General features: G+C 41.5%; 1 protein-coding gene across 2 annotated transcripts in view; it reads left to right on the top strand.

Moving 5' to 3' along the window:
- The window catches only part of AKT1 (AKT serine/threonine kinase 1), a 124,521-nt gene that overhangs the window by 71,230 nt on the left and 37,905 nt on the right, over positions 1–15,386 (top strand). For both annotated transcript variants that reach the window (XM_074291038.1, XM_074291037.1), the window contains exons 4-9: positions 2,657–2,768; positions 4,060–4,207; positions 5,104–5,235; positions 5,360–5,425; positions 11,822–11,890; positions 14,357–14,482. In XM_074291038.1, the coding sequence (XP_074147139.1) occupies positions 2,657–2,768; positions 4,060–4,207; positions 5,104–5,235; positions 5,360–5,425; positions 11,822–11,890; positions 14,357–14,482 (653 nt within the window). The remainder of the gene's footprint in view (positions 1–2,656; positions 2,769–4,059; positions 4,208–5,103; positions 5,236–5,359; positions 5,426–11,821; positions 11,891–14,356; positions 14,483–15,386) is intronic.

The following is a 15,386-nucleotide window of genomic DNA, read 5'->3' on the forward strand; positions in this document are numbered from 1 at the left end:
AGTTCTGTTAGGGATAGGGAGGGAGTAGAGAGAAGTTGCAGACTGAAGCCCCCTGTCCTTACAGAGTTCTACTTGCTAGGAGGTTTGAGGAAGTCATGAACAATAGGCTTTTTAGGAAACTCGAGTAGTGTTTTTAAGCCGGCAGTCTAAGGTGATGTTCTGGAGGCGGGGGCCATCAGACTGTGGCCTAAATCCACGGGCTGGGCTTGATGATAGAAGGACATTTTGCTTGGGTTTTGGACAGGTAGCCAGAGGGATTTTGAGCGGTGCCCAGTTTTGAGGCGTGTGCTTGCCACTTGCAGAGATAGAGTCGGTCCTTGTGAAGCTCCTTCTCTCATTCTGTCCATCCTCCTGTTTCCCCTCCCTGCTCCTGGGGGCCGGGGGTGGGGGTGAGCATTGTAGTGAGCTTGTGACTCTTGTGAGCCGCCTGGGTTGGTTCTACTCTGCAGTGAGTTCTCAGTTCATTTACTGGCTCATCTGTGATTCCCTAAGGCAGCTGGTTGGGCTGGGGAGCCAGGCAGGCTCTGAAGGGCGACCAGGGAGCTGAGATTTCACTGCGGGGATTGTTCAGTATCTGATGTGTGCCCCTGACCCTTGGGGCCCCTCTGGAGGTCAGTTCCCATGCCCTGAAAAGCCCCTAACCTGCCTGGTTGCTAGTGCTCGAGATGGAATTCCAGACATTCTCTGCAGACAGCTCGGATTCCCAGGCAGGGCCCCGGTCCTGAGCCCTCGAGAGCTTCCCTCCCGAGTTCTGATCCTGCGGGGGGTGGGGTGGGGGGTGTTAAAAATCTTGGACTTTTTAATTTATTCAAAAAGCTTCTTTCTCCTCCCCCTCCTCCCTTTCCTGGGTATCATGTGGTAGGTGAGTCTTTAGAGCAGGTGGGGAACACTTCGCTTCCCGGATTCCTTCTGGCTTCTGTGAGTGTGATTATCAGAGACCTCCCCCTCCCCAATGGCATTCAATCCTTTCCGTGTTCAGAGAGGCTAGATGTTCAGAGGAGCAACCATACCTCACATTTCTGGGGTTTTTTTGAATTTACCAGATTTCTTTCCTCGTGGGCATGTCACATGCAGGAGATGGTTACGGTAACTAAGGGTTTGGATTGAATTAATTTAAAGTAAAAGCAAGCCTGCCCTTTCAGGTAAGTAGAGATACTCTAAGCCCCTGACTAATTCTATTCAGTGAACATTTCCTGGATTCGTGTTCAGGTACAGGTTAGACTTCTATCATCCATCAGCTGTCTGGCATGGGAGCCAGAGGAGATAAGAATTTTCAGTCAGATGTGGGCTCTGCCTTCATGGCGCTGACAGTCTAATAGCCTGATATGCAGGGAGGAGGCTGGACCTCCTCACTCTAAATCCAGTACTCTTTCTATTGACATTTCCTTCCTGTTGCCCCTTGCCTATCCCAAGCCTTATTAATTTTTTTTCCATTTTTGTGAGTCCTTTTCACTGGAGAAATTTTTGTGCAGCCTCAGGTATATATAGGTATATAAATCAAACATTCACTGATAATAAATCATAAAGAAATTTATGTTAAAACAATTCTCTGCTATACCTATACTTTTACCATTTATTAAAGATGACAGTAAATTTGCATACTAATGGGATGGATGTGCTTATTTATTTTTTTTCCATAAAAAATTAAATCTTGGCAGAATATTTGGTATCTTTTTGTGCTTGCCAAATTTTTTGTGACCTCCACATTCAGTTAGGTGAATTTATTTTTAATTGTTTGCATTTATTTATTTGTTTTTATTTTTACTTAAGAAGTAAATACAAGTGTGCCTGTTTGTGTCTTGCTTGGGAAGATGAGGGGATAAGATAGCATTCAGGTATTCACACTCAGGAGGCCCAATGTGTCAACATGGATATTATCTCTGACCCTCTGACTGATGGGAGGATAGTGTGAGATACCTTAAGAGAGGAGGAAACTGAGATTTGTGTAAGTGACTCACTCCCAGCTGTGAGATGGTGACGACTGGAGCAGGGTATTGGAACCCAGGTCTTCTGATCGCAGATTCCATGATTTTTTTCCACTCTGCCTTGTTGACAGGTGCATCCATCTCTGCTTTTACAACATTCTTTTGGGGTAAAAGCTCCAAGGTTACTCCCTGCCTGGGAACCTCCCTCCCCAGACTTGGAGATGATTCTGGCTGAGAGCTGGTGCTGCTACCGGGATGCGGTGTGGATCTTAGGTCTTAGAGAATTTAGTGCTAGAGGAACTTTAGAGGTCACTTAATTCAGTCTTCTCTGATCCTAGAGGCAACTGAGTTTCAGAGAAGGGAAGGACTTTTCCAAGATCACCCAGATAGATAGGGGACCCCCAAAGCCAGAATTTAAATTTAAGGTTGGACGAGAGATTTAGTACTTTTTCTCCTCTCTATTCGGGTCCCTTTCTTTGACTGCTGTGTGACCTGAATAGTCCCCTGTCCAGCTCCCAAGCCCCCAGCCACCCAGTGTGTTTGCCAGGCCCCCTGGCTTCTCAGCGGCCCCCTCCCCGAGCCGCACGCAGACGGTTTCTGTGCCTCCCTGAGGAGCGTACTAGCAACATTCCCTGGCTGATGAATTGAAGCCACTCGAGGGATTGGAATAAAGACAAATGATTATTTAAACTTGCTTACATACTGTGACTTCTTTTCCTTGACTGTGGTAGAATGCCAGCTGATGAAGACAGAGCGACCCAAACCCAATACATTCATCATCCGCTGCCTGCAGTGGACCACGGTAATTGAGAGAACGTTTCACGTGGAGACCCCCGAGGAGCGGTATGTTTCATTCATGTTTAATAGAGAAACCCCTCCCAGAGACAGATGGGAAGGGGGAAAGGGGGAAGAAAGGAGGGAGTTGGGTCCAAAAACTTCCAGATTTGGAGTTGGAGTGCCCGGAGTGCAGTAGCAACGTTTTACCTGGGTAACCATAGGGAGACAGGGCCCTTGTCCGTACCTGTGCTCTCTCTCCCTTAAAATGGAGTTGGACGCATTAACAAGAGCCTTCCCCACTCTAGTTCTCATTTAGCCCCTGAGGCTACAGGAGCTGACATGCTTCCTTAGGTGGATGCTCTTCAGGACTGGTCTGTCTTAGAGGTTCCACTCTTTCCACCATAAGCCCCAAAGGACTGCTCCAACTTACAGATGAGGAAATTGAGTTTCAAAGAAAAGAAAGAACTCCTCTGAGGTTATACAACAGGGAATAGGGGCTGAATTGAAATGGGACTAAGTCCAGGTGCTCTGACTCTCTTTCTGCCCAATGTTCTGCCAGCTTAGAAACCCCTTGCACTTTCCCTGGTAGGTGGTCATCCAGCCTCTGCTCAAACCTCTTCAGTGGCAGGGAGCTCACTAGCTACTCCCTCTATTTTTCTTCCATCAATCCTACCCCTTTCTTCCAGAGCCCAAATAGAACAAACCCAACTTGAAAAGAATGTGAAATCCAGAACTAAATCCCCACCCCAATCTGGGAGTGATTGCTCTCTAATTAAATTCTAGAACACTCTGCATATCTCTTATCATTTCATCCATTCAGCTTCTTCCTCCTCTTTTCATCAGCTGGGCCAGTATCCTCTTTAGCTCAAGTCAGTAGAAATAAAAGTCTCTCGTAGTTAGAACTGTCTTAGGGTGCTGTGAGTTGTCTCGGGGTAGAGTTTCCCTTTGCAGGAAGTCATTAAGCTATCTGTCAGAGATTCTGGCTTCAGCATGGATTAGACTGTCCTTTAAAATCTGCTAAAACTCTAAGATTCTGTCATTTGGGATTGTGGCCACTTTGTCGGCAGCTATATTACAAGTACTCTAGCACTCAGTAAGAAGTAATTACATATTTGCTGTGAAGATCAAATGAAATAATACATGCAAAGTGTTTTGAGGACTTTGAAGCACTATATAACTGTTAGCTATGATTTGTTGTTATTAATGAGCATTGTTGAAGTCCGCAGGGGTCTAGCTGAGAAAACACACGATTAATTGAATCCTTTCTTACCCGGGTAGTAACTGGGACTGGGAAATGTATGCCCTATGTGAGGTGAGGAAGGCCTGACCCGACTCCTATCCTCTGTGACCCTTTCAGGGAAGAATGGACCAAAGCCATCCAGATGGTGGCTGACAGCCTAAAAAAGCAGGAGGAAGAACTCATGGACTTCCGATCAGGCTCACCCAGTGACAATTCTGGGGCTGAGGAGATGGAGGTGTCTACAACAAAGCCCAAACACAAAGTGGTAAGGATGGTCCGTCCAGGATGAATGAGTTCCCTCCCCCCCAAGCCTTGCCCTGTTCTGCAGTGCTCTTGTTGCCTCTGAGGAGATTGAGACAGGGATGCCTTTGAAAAGCCAGTAGTGGGATATACAAATACCAGGTGTTGTTCTTGGTGGCAGACATGAACATTGAGATTTAGGAAGATCATTTTTTTTTTAATTAAAGCTTTTTATTTTCAAAACATATGCATTAATTTTTCAACACTGATCCTTGAAAGATCTTGTGTTCCAAATGTTCCCTTCCTTCCCCCCACTCCCTCCTCTCAATGGCAAATAAGCCAATATATGTTAAACATGTTAAATATATATATATTAAATCTGATATGTTATATGTTTATCTTGTTGCACAAGAAAAATCAGATCAAAAAGGAAAAAAAATGAGAGAAAACAAAATGCAAGCAAACAATAACAAAAAAAGTGGAACCTTTTTGAGGACTATATTTTTCCCTCACTTTTTTCTTCATCCTCATTCTTAAATTTTTAATTTTAAGGTGTTTAATATTTGGTTAAAGCATATTAGAGAAAGCTGTCTCTCTCCCCCTTCCCCTCATACATACTCTTACCCCTGGTTCTATGGGCAAGCTTCTGGGCTACTAGAGCAACTCTGGTGTCTGGAGAAAGATCTGCCCTGGTGCAGTGAAGGATGTATCAAGGACACCAGAGGCCCTCATCTTGTCCTTGATCTGCCAAAAGTAGTTTCCAAGGGAGGGACTGTGGCTTTACCACCTGGCTTTTTCTCTAGTGATGTATTTTTAGTTATGGTGCAAGGCTCTGTTATATCTTAAAACAGAAGCCCCCTGAGTGCATGCCTTCCTGCTTAGCCAGTGCTGACTGTGTGGTCATCTGAAATGTCTTTCCAGACAATGAATGAGTTCGAATACCTGAAGCTGCTGGGCAAAGGCACATTTGGGAAGGTGATCTTAGTGAAGGAGAAGGCAACTGGGCGATATTATGCCATGAAGATCCTCAAGAAGGAAGTGATCGTGGCCAAGGTGAGCCCAGACTGGGATTGGCAGTGTCTGGGACTGGGGCAGTTAGCCTTAGGGGCTTGGTCTCTGGGGGAGGAGGATGCACAGGATGGAAGAGTGATACCCATCTTTGGGCCTTCTCTTACAGGATGAGGTGGCTCATACACTTACAGAGAATCGAGTCTTACAGAACTCCAGGCACCCATTCCTGACAGTAAGTATTGGTCTTCTCATCGTGAGTTAGGAGCTCCGAGAGCCATTTTACCATAAACTCTCCCGATCACCCTGTCTGTAGCCAGTGATGGATCAAGCTCTCTCATTCTTCTTTTATTACCTTAGGAGGTTTTTGCTTTAACTTAAAAAAAAAATCCCCCCCTCCCAGTTACATGTAATTTCCAAGAAATTGTTTTTAAAATCTTTTAAATTTTTAATTGTTTAAAAATTTTTAAAAAGAAAAACATTTCACTTCTCCCCCTTCCCAGTAATGTCATTTCTTCCTAATCTATCTCCACTTTCCCTTCCATCCCATAACAAAGATAAATAATTAAAAAAAAAAACAAACTCTTATATGACCATGTCTTGACAAGGCGCCACTCTTTACACATCTGAAGACAACTAACTCTATTCCGGGAGATGTGTGTGTGTGTGTGTGGGATTGTTTTGCAACCAGTTTTGTGGAGTCAAGAGCCCCTACTTTTGATGCTTTTTATCAGAATTCTAAAGTCAAAGCTGTTTTTAAACTGATGATGATTTTCCTTCTTTTCATATTAATGGTTTTTAGAGAGGGTTCTGGCTTGTGTGGTTTGTGACAGAAAACCTTTCAGTCATCTTCAGATTCTAATATTCTAGTTCAGAGTTCAAATGGACCATCTTGGAGGAGTGTGATGGGGAGACAGAGAGATTGGGATTGATTATGTGAATTTTATTGTTGAAATAGAAATGATGGAAATTTTGGTAAAGAGTGCCACCCCCATCTTAAAATTGACAGTAGAGAGGGGAGAAAATAGACATAATCTGACATGCATCCGAACTTTAGGAGAGCTGACGTCACAGAGTTCAGAGGAAGAGGTAGAATACCATGGACTATAGTTCTGTACAAGAACATTAGCCTCGGTGGGGTTAGAAGCCCTCAAGAATGAAAATCTGAAGACAAACATATACTTGTGATGACAAGAAGAAAGGCATGTTTGTTGCCTAAGATGTGGAAACTCAAAAACTAATTTAAATTTAGATGTATACAGAAGATAAAGACAAGAGAAGCCTGACACAAACTTGGAATAGACTTGTAGAAGGTGTCAGAAGTACAAAAATTTAAGATGAGTTGACAAGGAATATGAAAAGATTTTATTTATAGTTAGTTTCTCCCAGATTAATTCCAATGATAGAATCCATAAACTGGTCTCATTATTCCAGTTTTCACTGCAGATTTCCATTGGGCAGGAACCAATATTTTACATAATTATCACTTCAAATGGTGTGAGTTTCAAGCGTTCACAGAATTCATTATTTAAACTAATTTGAGCCTAGATACAGCTTTTATATCTTTAGGTATATATCTCTATATAGATATATCTATTATATCTTGATGTAGCTATTATATATCTAGAAACATATTTATATAATATAGATAAAATGAATATACTAGTGATTCTTATATCTAGATATCTCTAAAATATATCTGTACCAATATATAATATATTTCAATATATCTATTATATAGATATGGCTATATTTTAACATTTTTGAGGAAAAAAGCTTGGAGAAAGGAATCCATTGGAGTATACTGAGAATTTGTGTTCGGGCTGTGCTGTTCAAAATTGTTTCAGTGACTTGGGTAAAGAAGTAAATTGTAGATTTATCAAATTTGTCACTGCAGGAAGCTAGTAGAGATAGCTAACAAACAAAGGAAGTTGAACAAAGGAAGTATGATTCCAAAAGATCTCAACGGGTTAGAAAGGTGAGCTGAATCTACTAAGAACTGAATTCTTATTAGACTTAATGTGGATTTATGTAGAGATAAATTTAACAAGAATAAACATGATGTAATAAGGATAAATAAAACTGAAATAAAAGAAGTATAAATGTAAAATTCTTTTACTGGGTTTAAAAAATAACAGCCCATTATTATAAGCTAGGGAAAGTGGGAACCAAATAGGAATTCATTCTGAACAAATTCTTTCATTTCTTAAGAGTCACAAGTACAATATGGCAGCCAGAAAAGCTAACAGGATCTTAGGCTGCATTCAGAGGTATAATTGCTTAGGATTAGGGAGGTATTAGTGGTCTTACTCTACTTTAGTCAAAGAACATGTGGAATTCTGCATTCATTCCTTGATAGCACGTTTTAGGAAGGGCATAGAGAATGTGGAAGAATATTTGGGGGAGGGATCAGGATGGTACAAAGAGAAGAAGATCAATTAAAGGGATTTGGGGGATGTTTACCTGTTTAACCTGAGGGAACCAGGTAGTACTGTGGAAAGAATGCTGGATCTATAGTGGGAAGACCCAAATTGGCTCCAGATACTTACCTCTGTCTGCCTCACTTCCTTCATCTGTAAAATGAGGGTAATTATAGCACCTATCTGCTACGGTTCTAAATGAAGTGCTTGGTAGCTGCTGGATATTGCAGAGTGGCAGATTTGGGCTCCTAATCATTCGAGCTGTCCTGAAGCTGCTTTGGAGTTGTAGCGAGGACGCCATCACTAAAGGTCTTTCATCAAAGGCCGGTGGCCATTTTGGGGAGATTTGTAGAGGGGATTCCTGATTAGAGGAGAGACTCCAAGGTCCTTCCCTTCTAGGGCTGAGATTCTGAGTGTCTGTATGTAACAATGGCTCACTTCTGTCCAGAAGATAGAGGCTGCATGCTGTAGTGGAAAGTAAATCCAGACTCAGATTCGGGAACTGTGAGTTCGAAGCTCAACTCTAGCTTTTAGGATTTGCATGAACCTGGAGCAGTTGACTCACTTTTCCTCATCTGTAAAATGGAAGTAATAATGAGAATGATAATACCTGTACGGTCTGCCTTATAAGAATAAGAGGAAATTATCCTGTAACGTTACCTTAAAGTGTTATAGGGAGCCTCAAGTTCCACGTTCCCCCTTCTCATGAGGAACTCCTTTTCTTAAGTGCTTCTCTGCAAATTGGATAAGTTAGAGAGAATTGCCTTGCCCAGGTTTATACTGACAGTGTAGGTAGGTCTTGAATACAGTTCTCTCTCCACTATGCTATGCTGCCTTTCATAAAAATGTGTTATATTATTATATATCATATTACACACACATTATTGGGACTGTTAGGTGTCATAGGGAATAGAGTGTGGGGCCTAGAGTCAGAAAAAGCTAAGTTAAACTCCAGCCTCATATTCTTTCTGGCTAGTCCCTTAACTCTTTGCCTAATTCGGAAAATGAGCTGGGGAAGGAAAAGGCAGGCCATTCTAATATCTTTGTTAAGAAACCTGAAATGAGATCAAGAAGAGTTGGAAGTGACTTGAAAATAAAGCCCTAAATATACATAGGAGGCTAATAATGCTTTTGCAAAGAGAACAACTAACAATTGCATGGGCTTCCTGTGAGCTTCCATTCCTAAAGATAATCCACCGAAGGGCTCACTTATACATCACAGTTCATAGCAGTTCTGACTAGGAAAGCCCTTACTTTCAAAGGCGGGGGGATGAGGGATAAAATGCACAATTAGTCAGATTCTTGGCTGATCCAGCCTTGATGTCGCACTGTTACACAGAGGTATCCTAGAACATAGGGGAAAGGTCTGAGAACCCTGGATAATGTCAGGAGCAGGACCAAAAGGAGGAATGGATCTTCTTAGTTTAATTTTCTCCTGTTACCATGTAAATCAGGTTTTTAGCTTTGTTTTTAAAACTTTCAGTTTCAGATTCTTTCCCTTCAGAAGCACTAATAAGTAGATGCTGACCACTTCCTCCCCCTCAAGCTTTACTCTGCTGGAGATATTCCAGAATCCCTACTCTATTCTAACCCTTGAACCTGTTATCTTCTTGGGAAGGTACCATATGCTCTGCCATTGGCCTTGCCATGGGGCCTTGTCATCTGCTCTACTACTTCCCTGCCTAACGGCTCTTTTTTTTTTTTTTAGTAGTATTTTATTTTTCCAAATGCATTCACCTTTGCAAAACCTTGTATTCCAAATTTTTCTTCCTATCTCTCTTTCCCCAAGATAGCAAGCAATCCAATAAAGATTAAACAGGTACAATTCTTCTAAACATATTTTCATATTTATCTTGCCACATGAGAAAAATCTGATCAAAAGGGGGGAAAAACACGAGAAAGGAAAAAAACAAAACAAAACAAACAAGCAAGCCAAAACAATAACACTAAAAAGGTGAAAATACAGTGCTTTGATCCACAGTCAGTCTCCACAGTTCTCTCTCTGGATATGGATGGCACTTTCTATCACAAGTCTGTTTCCCTGCTAAGTATTGCCTGAACTTTCCTTCTGCCACCATCTGAAGATAAACATAAAATCTTCTTTATGCTTTGTCTTCTCAATTAGAGTATGAGCTCCTATGAATGTCTCTAACACTTAGCATAGTGATTAGCACTTAGTAACTTCTTAATAATAAACCATTAGAACAAAAAAAAAAATTTACAAGAGGCAAAAGACATGGATTTGAATTCAGGCTACATCACTTAACTATCAGAACTGAGAAGTTTCGTGGAGACCAGTTAGTTTAATCATGTTATGAAGGGGCAAACTGAGGCCTACCTCGTAAGGAGAAGAGACTTGGTACAAGGTCACACACTTTATCGATGACGGGACCAGGGCCAGCCCCTGGGCGTCTGGGACTTCTTTTATTATAAAACATTATTTCCTCTTATTAGCTGTGTAACACTGGGCAAATAATTTATTTGCTGAAGCTGTTTCCTCCTCTGACAACCATTTACACTGTCTTTTTCATCTTGAGGTATTGTGATGAAAGTGTTTGGTAACTGCAAAATTCAGCTGTTTTTCAGTCAGATGCAACTCTTTGTGACTTCATTTGGGGTTTTCTTGGCAAAGATACTAGTGTGAGTTCCATTTCCTACTCCTACTCATTTTACAGATGAGGAAACTGAGGCAAATAGTGACTTGCAAATAGTTAAATGACTTGTCCAGGGTCACCCAGCTAGTAAGTGTCTGAGGCCAGGTTTAAATTCAGGAAGATGAGTCTTCTTGACTCCAAGCCTAGTGCCCTATCCACTACTCCACCGAGCAAGTCTTCAGGACTCGGCCATCATCAAAAGTTAATATCTTTGTTGAGCTCCTGTTTTTGTTTTGTCCTGTATCTAATTCACTTGTAGAAGAGATAAGAGGAGCAAACTTGCCTCTGCTTTCAGGAAACTAATAATCTTCTTTAGTTTAGTTTTCCCCAGTTATATGTAAAACTATTTTTTGCATTTGTTTTTAAAACTTTCAGTTTCAGATTTTTTCCCTTCCTCCTTATTCCCAACCCACATTAAGAAGGAACTTGTGATTTTATACAAAGCATTTCCATAAAAGTCATGTTGCAAAAGAAAACATAGATTCCACTCACTCCCCCAAAAAAATCCTCAAGAAAAATAAAGTTACAAAAGTAGGTTATGCTTCAATCTGTATTCAGACACAATCAATGCTTTCTTTGGCTATGGATAGCATTTTTCATCATAGGTCCTTCAGAGTAGTCTGGAATCATTGTATTGCTGAGAATAGCAAAATCATTCTACAATATTGCTATTACTTTGTACACAGTACATTTTACTTTGCTTGAGTTCACAGAGCATTTTCCAGGTTTTTCTGAGAGCATCCTGCTTATCATTTCCCATAGAACAATCATAACCACGTACCATAATTTATTCAGTTATTCTCCAGTTAATGGGCATCTCTTCAGTTTCCAGTTCTTTGCTCTGAGAAAAGAGCTGCTATAAATACTTTTGTATAGACTGGTCCTTTTCCTGCTTACTCATAATCTTCTTTGGAGAGGAGGTGTGCCCACATAGGGCACCGCAGGATAGCGTGTACAAGAGGGCTGGCTAGTGGAGTTGGCAGGACCCACGGTGAATGCAGGCTTGGCTACATCTTGGGCAAGTTACTTCTGGGCTTTAGTTTTGTCCCGCAGGCTTCTGATATTCCTTCTGTCTTGAAATGTCTGATTCTTTATGGCTCTCTTCAACAATGAGGTGATTCAAGCCAGTTCCAATGGTACTGTGCTGGAGAGAGCCCGGGAGGACGGTGGGAGCCGAGTGTGGATCACAACATAGCATTTTCACTCTTTTTGTTGTTATTTACTGGCATTTTGTTTTCTTTCTTATTTTTTTTCCTTTTTTGATTTGATTTTTCTTGTTCAGCAAGATAACTGTATAAATATGTAATATAATATAATATATGTAATATAAATATTTATTTTGGATTTAACATATATTTTTAACATGTTTAACATATATTGGATTACTTGCTATCTAAGGGAGAAGGTAAGGGTAAGGTGCCTAAAATTTGGAACACAAGGTTTTACAAGTATTGGAAAATGATCAATGCATATATTTTGAAAATAAAAAGCTTTAATTTTAAAAAAAGAAGAAAAACAAATTTTAATAAAATAAATGCCTGGCCTTTTCTCTCTTAGGCACTGAAGTACTCATTCCAGACGCATGACCGCCTGTGCTTTGTGATGGAGTACGCCAATGGAGGAGAGGTAAGGAGTTGGCCCCGGCAGATCCGCGGTCTCATGCTCGTATTGGCCGGCCTGCCCACTCTGCACAGAGTAACGTGCCAAGCACTGGGGGAGGGAGGGGAAGAGCTGAGAGAAGGCCTGGTCACCCCCTCAGGGGCGTGCTTGTAAGGCACACAGGTAGTTCTGGTATACGGTGTCATGGGACACATAAGTGGGAGCCGACTCCCTGAAGAATGATTTCTCATCCAAGGGATCCTTCTGGGAAAGTGGCCCATGAGTTAGCCTCTAACAGGAAATCCAGCGGGTGAAGAAGGGGGGAGAATCATCCAGATGCAGGAAAATGTGTGAACGATGGGGCCTTTGGGCGATGGTAGAGAGGAGTCTGGTTGGCTCAGAACCAACAACTAGGCTTAGAAGAGAAAAGCCTGGATTCCGATGTAGCTGCGAACCCTCCCCTCTTCTCTGATCCCGGCCATGTCACTTCCCTTTCTCACTGTTATAAAATGGGGATAATAATGTGACCCACTGCCAGGGCTCTTGTGAGCATAAAAATGACATAATTGTCAGGTCCTTAGCAAGTGCCTGTCACAAGCGCTATATTAATGTTAGTTTCCATCATCATCATCATCCGTGGAGAGAGTATAAGGGCACAGATGGGGGGCTTCCAGTTTGTGGAGGATCTCGGGTACTCTGCAGATGAACTTGAACTTCACTTGGCAATAGGGAGTCAGAAAGTTTAGAGCAGAATAATACGACCCAATCTATGCAGAAGGAAAATGGATGGCATGGGAAGGGTAAGTTGGAGGGGCAAAAGAGTAGATGCTCTTAGCACCCTTAGCTCTAGAAATGCTTCACTTTCTGATTCTGGTTAGCTTGTTTGATTACAGGAAACAGTAAAACACTGATGATTAATGGACAAAAATAGAAACTTACAGCTGTGACTGGGATGTAGGAAGCGCTCTTATCTATGGGATTTTTTTTTTTTTTTTTGGATGGTCATACTGAAGACACTACTTTCCCTCCTCCTCCTTGAAGAGGATCAAATAGTATCTTGTCAACTTATTACCTAGTAAACATATTGTCTAATTTATCTGGTAGTCTTAGAAATAGGTTAAGGCAGATGGGTGGTACGGAGGAAGGTGGTCAGGAAGCGTTGAGTTCTAATCTGCCTCACTCACTGACTGATCCTGGGCGAGTCACCTCATCTTTTTCTGCCCCATTTCCTCAACTTTATATAAAATGGGGTTTAATAACAGCCCCTACCTTTCAGGCTTATTGTGCAAATCAGGTAAGATATTCGTAAAGCACTTCGCACAGTGCCCGGCACACAGTAGGAATTGTTTCTTAAGCGTTTCCTTCCTTCCTTCCCTTCCCTAGAGCTGGACCTGTGGGAAGGCGGAGAAATAAAGCTTGGTATTAGAGTTGTATTTTCCCCAGAGTCCCTGGAGGATGTAGTGGTTTGAATCCAGCATGTTTTCAGACAAAACAGACTGTGTTGGTGTTTGACCTAAGAACTTCACATTATCAAGATCAATAGATTTTGTGGAAAGAGTTTTGGGCAAGAAGTCCGTGGAACCTGAGTTTTTATCTCTGCTTTGTCACTTAATAGCTTATAGATTTTTTTCAACTTATAAAATAGGTAGAATGATGCTTGAATTAGTTACTTCATGGAGGGTTATAAGTTATAAAGAAAGTTCTCTGTAAGAATTAGGATACTACTCTCTAGAGAGGAAGGAGGGAAGGGAGGGAGGGAGAAAAAAATTTGGAACTCAAAATCTTACAATAATGAGTGTTGAAAACTGTTTCCATGTAATTGGAAAAAATAAAATAATATTAAGTAAAAAAAAAAAGTGAGAGTCCTTCTTCCTGTTGTTTGAAAATGGTCAATTAGAGACAGGGTGGGGTTACTGCCTCTGTAGGCAAGAAGGGGCCAAGTTAGTGCTCTTTCCACCTTGCCCCTTTTCCCAGCATGCTGTGTCAGAGGTTTCAGGGCACAGAGACTGTGGCTTCCTCTTCCAGGACTCATTTCTAGACTAGTTGGTCATTTAGACCTATGGTTCTCAAAATGTGGACCTGAGAATCTTGGGGGAGGTGTCTTGGAAACCCTTTCAGAGGGTCTACAAATTCAAATTTAGTTTTTATTCCTAATTTGGTTAATATCTGTAAATATAACCATATGAACAAAAGCTTTTTGGACAGATCCTCAACAATTTTCTCTAGTATAAAGATCCTGAGAACAGAAGTTTGAGAACCACTTATTTAATTAGTACTTGAATATACAGAGTGCCCTCTCTTCAGTAGATCCCTCATGAAGGTTTGAATTGAAACTTTAAGAATATCTATACACAGAACTTTGGGACAAATGGGAGAAGGTGCTCAGCAGGGCACCTCATGCCTGCCTCAGTGCTGATAATAGGGAAGGCAGGGTTTTGTCCAAAGTTCGGAAAGAGGGAATTGAGGAGGTGCAACGTGTCTCTGTCTCCACAGCTGTTTTTCCATCTCTCTCGAGAACGGGTGTTCTCTGAAGACAGAGCCAGGTTCTATGGGGCAGAGATCGTGTCTGCGCTGGACTACTTGCATTCTGAGAAGAATGTGGTGTACAGAGACCTCAAGGTAGGGAGAACCACAATTTGGGCCTAGAGAAAAAGGGGACAGTGTACGTGGCAGTATTAAAGTCAGTGTCTTGATTTTAAACAATTATGAAGTAAACTTAGAGGCAGTTTGGGGTAGTGAATTAAGAGCTATCCTAAAAGCCAGGAAGATCTAGATTGAAATTCCACTTCTGACACTTAACGTGTGTGCCCTACTGTGTGAGTGAAGTAAATCTCTCAACCTCTCCGCTCTTGGTGGCTCTCTAAGGCTGCTCTGTAAATTGCAGAGAAGGTGACGGTTTGCATCAGTAAAGGGAGGTTCAACCTCTATCCTTACCTCCCTACATTAAATTTAACCAGCTAGTAGTAAAATTGCCCATTTTATTATATTCTGTTCCCAAAATTTTTTTGTTTTTCTTCAGTATTTTAAAAGATGTTTTATTCATGATCTTTTCTTTTCCAGTCCTTACTGTCACATTCTATTAATTAGTCCCTTTTTCACTGTACAGACCTTCCCTTGTAACAAATAATTAGATGCAAGCAAAATATCAAGCAGGTTTGAAAATGTGCATCTTGTTCTACACCTTTAGTCCACTATCTCTATGCCAATAGGCAGAAAGGAGGTGGTGTCCTTGTCGCATCCATCAGGGTTTTGAAGTCGTGATCGGCCACTGCATTTCCTAAGTCCAAAGCCTTTCTGCCTTAGTAATTTTCGTTGTTGTGGTCATCATACGTTCTTCTGGTTTTGAAGAGCCAGTTACTTAGCCTAGAGGAAGGGCAAGAACCAGGCAGGAAGCAGAATGAACACAGGATTTGATGTCCAGTTTTGGTGGGGAAAAGTTTGAAGGAGAAAAAATTGAGGAAAGAAACTGAATTTCTGGAGGCTTTTGGAATTGTGAAGAATATTCTCCTTTTCTGGGGAGCAA

The sequence above is a fragment of the Sminthopsis crassicaudata genome, chromosome 2 (assembly GCF_048593235.1).
Source record: "Sminthopsis crassicaudata isolate SCR6 chromosome 2, ASM4859323v1, whole genome shotgun sequence".
NCBI lineage: Eukaryota > Metazoa > Chordata > Mammalia > Dasyuromorphia > Dasyuridae > Sminthopsis > Sminthopsis crassicaudata.